The sequence below is a fragment of the Gracilinanus agilis genome, unplaced genomic scaffold, assembly GCF_016433145.1.
Source record: "Gracilinanus agilis isolate LMUSP501 unplaced genomic scaffold, AgileGrace unplaced_scaffold4610, whole genome shotgun sequence".
Classification (NCBI taxonomy): domain Eukaryota; kingdom Metazoa; phylum Chordata; class Mammalia; order Didelphimorphia; family Didelphidae; genus Gracilinanus; species Gracilinanus agilis.
Genome location: NW_025380356.1, coordinates 1 through 8520, shown reverse-complemented (window position 1 = coordinate 8520; position 8520 = coordinate 1). Strand labels below are relative to the sequence as shown.

Sequence of the window (8520 nt, the reverse complement as noted above, 5' to 3'; positions counted from 1 at the left end):
TATATGCACAGGTCTGAATATGATAATAATAACTATAATTTATATAATGCTTACTATTTGCCAGGTACTGTGCAGAGCACTTTTGCAATGATTATCTCATTTGATCCTTACAACAGCCCTTGAGGTAGATGCTATTATTATCTCCACTTTACAGATGAGGAAAATGAGGCAGAAAAAAATAAGTGACTTGCCCAGGGTTACACACAGGAAATATCTGAGGTCAAATTTGAACTTGGTTTTTCCTGACTCTAGACCCAGCATTCTAGCCATTCCACTAGCCACCTCACACATACACATCATATGCACATTTATATACATGCATGTAACATATATATGCATATATATGATATAAATACACAATTGCTATGAACTAAGAAATTCTAACTTAATCAATCAATAAACATTTATTAAGTGCCTATTATATGGCAAGTATCTTGAATATTTCTAAATTATCAGACATAACTGTTTTAGTTCTACAACTAAAACTTGAAATATCAAATAGAAGAAGAAAGAATACTTAAATTCTAAGAATTATGTATTTTTCCCCCCAGAGCTGTAAGGGATCATAAAAACCATTTCATCTAAGGCTCTTATTTTTATAGCTGAAGAAAATGAAAGCCAAAACCAATAGGTGACTTGCCTAAAGAGAAATAACTAGATAGTGTTAAGATTAGAACTTGGACATATTGACTTGCAGTCCAGGATCTTTCCATTCTATTAACAAGTAAAAATTGGGTTTTGATGATGGCCTATTTCAATGTAAAAAGAACTTCAAAATATTCCCTTCTGTCAATCTACACTGTCTATAATTTTTTTTTTTAACCCTTGTACTTCGGTGTATTGTCTCATAGGTGGAAGATTGGTAAGGGTGGGCAATGGGGGTCAAGTGACTTGCCCAGGGTCACACAGCTGGGAAGTGGCTGAGGCCGGGTTTGAACCTAGGACCTCCTGTCTCTAGGCCTGACTCTCACTCCACTGAGCTACCCAGCTGCCCCCTGTAATTTTTTTTTAATGATAGAGAAAACATTTAAAACTAAATGGAACTGTTTTTCTTCATTTTTCTCTATCTTTCAGCTTTGACAGTTTAGTCTAATTGTTATTATTAATATTACTCTTCTGCTACTTGCATTTATAATAACACTTTCAAGATTTGCAACGGTGAAGGAAGTTGATAGAAGTTCCTTACAGAAGTATATATGCAACAGCCAGAATGTCCTGGTACTGACATTACTATAGTAACAGAAACTCATGAATTGTCCCAAACATAGAACTTCAGGATTGACTCAAGTGAAAAAAACAACAACTTTGAGGTCAGTATTACCTTAGCAATGCAAGCTGGACAAAACCAGTCCCCATCTGGTATGGTGGTAATCTTGGGCCTATGGCAGTAAGTATGGCAGCCTTTGTCACAGCCATCACAAAGCAGCAGCAGTTCCTCATTATCTCCCTTTCGGCAAATCTGGCAGTACTACAATACATGAAAAATCATTTAAAATCAATAATATCTTGAAAATCTCCTTTTGGGAAATTAAATGTACCAAAATTCACATTTTGCACTATTAATTAACATTCCGCTTGCTAACATACATACAATAGCCATACACATCTATGTATCTCTCATTACACAGATATGGACCACATGACAGGGTGAGCAAATCTACTGGGGTAAAATGCATATTTTATGTACATTGCAAAGACCAAAGCTAAAGGCCAAATGCCCGCAAACACTTCAGAAGCATGTACACATTAACATATGGAATAATTAACATGACATTAGAGCACATAAAGCAATGAATAGCTTTAATACATGATATTTTTTAAGATGAGTTTTCTCTTTTGGTCATCTTATAATGATCTTCAAAATACCCTGTGAAGGAAGTAAGGGTTAAGGTTACTGTTAAATGTTAAAAAAAAGTTAAAGAGGAACCTCTGTCAGAAATAGGATTAAGACTCAGGATTTTCCCAGATTTTTATTCTAGCTAAAAGAATAAATTTCTCTTTTAATTTTGTGTCTACTTTAAAAACTGATGAAAAGGTGAAGATGAGAATGGAACCAAATCAACAGTTTGCTATAATTATGCAAATTACCATGAACATGATTCTTAAAAAGAGAGAGGCTATAAGTAAAAACAAAAAATTAAAGAGTTCATGATTTTTTCCCCTTTGACTAACTTAAGCCTATTGTTTCTCTTTTCATTAATTTCTGACATCTTTTTATGGAAGGTATAAATAGGTTAAAATCTTAAAGTTTAAGGAAAAGCATACTACCTCTATAAGAGAAAAAAGAAAAGTAAAATTATAAAAACACAGTGCTTTGAATTAATTTTGAGAGAAGGCAGTGCTATAAGTTTCATTTTTCATGATTTTATATATTAGTATGTATTCTTCCACATTTTTGCTCATGAAATAGAAAACATGTTGCAATCAATTTTTAAAATAAGAATATTTTGACCTAAAAATTAATACTAATTTAGATTTGCTAATGCATTTGTAATCTCAATTTCAAGTTAATTTCTTCGCTGATATTTAATACAAGAGCAAAATCTTAGAGAATGTAATTTGAAAGGTTTCATGAATTCATAATGTGCAGAGTACACATATTTTTAAATGCAAATATAGCTTAAGAGTTTTTCAGTAGACCTGTAGCTATACAGTATTCCATTTAGCAAGTATCTTCTTTTCAATTTGTAATATGCGAGAAGTCTAGCCATCCACAACGGAAAAATAAAGTGGATGAAAAACACATACTACAAATGCTTACTAAGTGAAATAAAAAGAAAAAAACACATAATGCCCAAATTGCAACATTAATTGTACATTAGACAATGAGCTCTTAGATCCAGAATTGACTTAAAATAGGTTAGATTAAATCATAGTTTGAAATAAGCAGCACTTTCAACTGACCATTCTTTTCTACAGTGTTTTCTCAGTTAATATTTATGAAGCAATAAGATGCATGGTGGGTGTAAATAGGATACAGATTTGTGTTCGAGAAGAGCATAGAAAAGTATCACACTAAGGACACCACCAGAAAAAAGAAGACCAATCAGTAACATAAATGAAGAATTATAGCACAATGCTACTAGAGCTCCCTAATATTAAAAGAGTCAGAAGAAGGTTTCAAATGGGTTGATTGGACTCTCATGCTAGGATGTATTTCTATGGAGATATATGAAAGAGTTACAGATGGAAAAGCTACTGTTTACACTGGGGGAGGGAATACTCATACCAATGATATCCCACATCCATTCAACTATCACATGTACAAACTATGAGAAATAGTTCAATATTCCTCCAGTAGTAGATATTGTCTTCTACCACATCCTGGAATACATTGATTTGACAAGAATATAATTGACATTTGAGTCACTTTTTTTAAAAAACCTTATTGTAGAGAAACTGAGTAAAAAAAAAAATCTATTCCCACCAACATGAATGCTGTGTAAATCTCTAAAAACTAAAGCTTGTAGACTGCAAATCAGTCATATAAAGAAAATTTGTATTGTATTCTATAATAGAGAATTAAAATACACTGTAAAATATTTTCCCACATTTATGACTTTTAAAATAAATTTCAGTCTGTAATATTAGGGAAGGATGAAAAATATTATCTTCAATTTTGTGAAAATCAATTTTTGATATTTATACTAGAAAATAGTTGCTTCATGTTGGCATGCACATAACATTTAGTTGAATTTTTTTACTACCAAAGTTTTAAAGTTCTTTTAGTATACCCTAGAACAGGGGACAGGTTCCCAACATTTTAATGAGGGGGTCTACTTTTTTGTTTTCACAGTATAGGAATGAGGTTGGGGTGAGTTCTTTTAGTCATACAAATTTTGTAATAGGCAGAGAAAGATCATTCATAAGAATTTCTTCTCCTTTTTGGGTATCCCCATAAACTAAGGAGAGGTGGCCATGACAGGGACAACAGTTTAATAAAACATTAAGATCTGTAGATAAATAGCAATCAACTTTATGTAAAGATATCAGCCTTAGTTTGACTCTAACCTGAAATTTTACCTGTGAATTTGGTGCCAACAGTAATCAACCAAGATGACTTCATAACATTAAGATGGCTATGGGGAAGGGAGTATGAGAATTCAAAATAAAATAAATATAGGGAATTAAGTTTTACTCTCAATGTTACAGCATAGCTGGGGATTTAAAATTGGTAGGTGAAATAATGGGAGAACAATTGTGGGCAAAACTGGGTGATACTAGTTAAGACCTCAGACTATTAGTGCTAGGCAGCAAGGTAAACAGAATGATGGACTTGGAGTCAGGAAAACTAGAGTTCAAATCCTGCCTTAGAAGTCACACAATTTGGTTGTATGATTGGACAAGTCATTATGCTTCCGTTTTCTCATCTATGAAACAGGAATAATAATACCTCCTTAGGTTGTTGTGAAGATAAAAGAAGATAATGTTTGTAAAGCAATTTGTAAATCTTAAAGTGCTATACAAATGCTAGTTATTATTGTTTTCTTTAGTCCCAGAAGAGACTTGACAGTCTGTTTGAAAACTCTTATATGCCAAAGGAAAAAGGCTTCAGCTGCTGCATGACTTTTCCAAGGACAACTTTCATAAGGAGCAGCAAGAATACACATTAAGCAAATATTTCTGAAAAATTAATTATGGCAGATGCATTATAAAATGTTAAAATGTACATGGGGGACTGCTAGGTATTTGAGTGGATCGAGGGTCAAGCCTAGAAATAGGAAGTCCCGGGTTCAAATCTGGCCTCAGATGACCCTGGTTAAGTCACTTAACCCTCCCTGCCTAGCCCATACCACCCTTCTGGTTTGGAGCAAAAACACAGTAAGAGTTTAAAAAAATGTATTTAGGAACACCGTCTGGTTATTAGGCCTTCAAACAAACTATAAAAGAGTCAAAAAGCTTTAAAAATCTATAATAGAGATGTTTCATTGGTCACCAAGGGCTTCTTTACTCACTGGATAATTAAAGATTATGTATTTCAAAGGGAGCTTGGAGATCATCTAACGAAACTCCCTCAATTCACCAAACATTTATTAAGGAACTATGTAATTTTCTGGGGATACAAAGATGTAATTCTAAAAGTCCATTTCTAAAATCTGTTAACATTATGCTAAAAGATAACAATAGTTAGGAATAGGAATAGTGACCTGTGATTTCACTGAAAGTATCAGATGTGCCTTGAGGCTGACTATCCACCATATCATGCTACCTCTTAACACGTGAACAGTCAAAAGAACACAGGGAAGTGAATCTCCACTGACACAGAGAATGTCAAAGAACTATAAGGATGAGAATTAGTTTCAGAGAAGGGCCGGCAACTTGCAGGTAGAACCTTGAAAGAAAATATGGATTCCAGCTTGTGGAAAGAGGAGAATTTGAGCAAAGGCACAAAGGCAGGAGGTGCAAGGTCAGAATGATGGAGTAGCAAGTTAAAAGTATTTGATTTGGTGAAAGGGATGTGAAATAAGTTGGGAAGGCAAAGAAGGTTAGAGCCAGGTGGTGAGGGACTGTAAATGGCAGGCTGAGTCTGTAATATGTTTAAAGGGAACAGGGAGCCACTAGAGGTTTTAGGGGAATTTCATGGACAGACATCTGCTTGAAGAAGCTGAGATTCTGAAAAGTTAATGACTTGACAAGGTGCCATGGAGGGTCACAGTATTTGAACATGGGCTGACTCCAAAACCATCATTTTTTACTATACCATCCAGTTTCCTAAGGTGGGAAGATATCTTCCTGTCTACCCTAACCTGTCAGTAAGGGTTGTTATTATCTCTATTTTATAGATGAAGAAACTGAGGCAAACAGAGATTAAATGACTTGCCTAATATCACACAGCTAGTAAGGTATCTGAGACTGAATGTCTCAAGGTTAAAGCTAAAATTTTTTTAGATCCTTACCTTCCATCTTAGAATTAGTTGTGTATTGGTTCTAAGGCAGAAGAATGATAAGGGCAAGGCAATGGGACTAGAAGTGACTTGCCCAGGGTCACACAACTAGGACGTGTTTGAGGCCAGATTTGAATGTAGAACTTCCCATCTGAACCAAATCCATTCAGTCACCTAGCTGCTGCCCTAATGCTAAATTCTTACTTATGGTACAATGGGGAAAGGTGCTGAATTTCCTACAAGAAGTTCTGGGTTTGAATCCAGACTCTGCTACTTGCTATCTGTGTGACAGACAAATCATTTTTCTCTTCTCTACTTCCTCATCTATAACATACAAAGATTGGTCTAAAGGATGCTGCCCTAAGACTTGGTAGACTAGTAGATGTTAAAAATGAGTATAATGTAATTAAAGCACATGCAGTGCAGGCTACGTTGAGAAATATCTACATTTTGGTAGAAGTTAAAAGCAGCCACTTAATTTCTCATAGTGAAAAAGCAAAGAAAAGAAATACAGAACAAGAGAGGATGTGGACATGAGCTGGACATAATGAAAATCTTGAAGACTGTAGAAGTATATTCCATACATCTTATCTTCTCTCTCACCTTTAAAAGGTGAGGCACCTCTAAAATATGCCAGTCAACAATTACTATCTATAAGAAAATGTCATATGTTATAATTAGATATTTTCTAAACAATAAAAAAGGAGACTATATGTACATAACCATTCTATAACAGGAAAAAAAATAGATATTGCTTGGTGGGTTTCATCAAGACCACCAGAAATACATCTTTGGAGAGAATAGGTGCTTTTACAAATGATGTAAAACTTTCAAGTACAACATATATAACATTTAGACAATAATAAGTAATTCATGATTAAGCTAAGAGAGCTGAAAATTTAAAAATGGGACAAAGTAAAATTAGTTATAGTATTTCTTAAGTAAAAACACTTACAACTTTCATAATTGATTTTTCCCATGCTATTGATTTCTGTAACTGCTGAATGCACAGAGCTACCTGTGCAGCACTGCGAGCTTCTGATAATGCCCTTCTCCATACCCTGAGCCCTGGAGCAATCTCCTCTTCAATTCTGCATTGAAATATAGAGAAATTCAGTAGGTCATATCCATATTTATGGGGTTCTGAATGTGAAACAATCATCATCACACTGAAAGCCAAGCAATGACAAAAACACGTATACAGCCAATAAGTATAAGGTTTAAGCAACTAAATTGGATGTAGTGCACAGACTGTGGCTACGTGCCTCAAAGCTTAGTCACAACCAGGTCAATGGAAGATCACTTTGCAGGATAATCAACAAACAGAACAAAAAAAATATCTTTACAAAGCATCATGCAGAATAGCATGATCCATATGGATCACAGACATACAAGAAGATACATAGATAACAGGCAATAGAAAATAGGCTCCAATTAGCAAAGAAGCACAATAATTTGTCAAGTTAATCTCAATAACCTACCCGTCACCATCACCACTAATGGATGGTGCAGGAGCAGGGACAGTAACTGTGCCCACATTATCCAGTTTGATCTGAATGGTGGTACTTAAGGGGCTCTTCAGATACCTTCGCTCTATGTTCCGCTCCAACTCAGCCAGCCTGGTTACAGCTATATCTAGAGGGTTGTCACTCTTCCGTTCTAGAGGACTGGCACTGCTTTCTTCTCCTCTAGGACACTCTCCATCATGCTCCTTGCACAATTTAGTAACTGACTTATGCTCAAAATATACCAAGTCTTCCCTTTCTGATGCGGGTTCAGGACACATCCAACCCTATATCGCCAAGAGAAAAGAGAATTTTATTTCCTTTACCAAAGCCTGGGAGTTTCAGTCAACAGCAAAGCTGAATGATCACTAATAAGCTTTTACCTTGTGCTTTCCTAATGCTAGCCAGAAAACAAAAATGGAAAGTGTGAAAAAAAAATACCTATCCATCACCACTCTGGAAAAGTATTAAAAATGTAATCAAAGCTTTAAACAAGATTGTAGTTGGAAGTAGTAAATTCATGGGATTATGAAAATGAAAACTCCTATGGAATCTCTGGGTAGTGTCCACCTTGTCAGAAGGAAGAGAATTAGCTTAGGATGCCATTTAACACTTTCAAATGTCAGACTGTTTACCTCTTCGTGCTTTCTAAAACTGCCATCAGCATATCCTTTGAGATACTGAAAGAGATTAAATCCTTTGAAGAATGACAATGCTAACAATTAGGTGACATGTACTGGGTTGTGCAGTTTGCAAATCACTCTACCTCAATTATATCACTTCATCCTCTTGTGAGTAGTATAATTATTATTCCACATATTATAGACAATAAAATTAAGGTGCAGAGGGGGTTAAATGACTTAAACAAAGTTACTCCAGGAGTCAGTGACTAAACCAGTGTTAAATTCCATTTCTTTCAACTCAGAGGGTATGGGCCCCTTCACTGGTACCAATTGCTTCTCAGCCCCGACAGTCACCCTTGAGATACAAAGCTGAAAGTTAAATCACTTATCTCAAAATGAGTATAGAGAGAGCAGGCCCATACATGGAATTGTCAAACATTTTCCTATTAGGGATCACACCACCTTTTTAGAAATTACAAATCCTCAAGATACATACATATATATATA

At 35.0% G+C, this 8520-nt stretch overlaps 1 protein-coding gene across 1 annotated transcript; it reads right to left on the bottom strand.

Annotated features, from left to right (window-relative positions):
- Nucleotides 1-1321: 1321 nt before the first annotated feature.
- Nucleotides 1322-7701, bottom strand: LOC123255417 (bromodomain adjacent to zinc finger domain protein 2B-like; the record flags this gene model as incomplete). Its single annotated transcript, XM_044684216.1, has 3 exons — nucleotides 7367-7701; nucleotides 6841-6976; nucleotides 1322-1468 (listed from the first exon to the last, which is right to left on the bottom strand). Coding segments are annotated over exons 1-3 (588 nt in total), but the record flags the coding sequence as incomplete, so codon positions are not given.
- Between the last annotated feature and the right edge of the window lie 819 nt (nucleotides 7702-8520).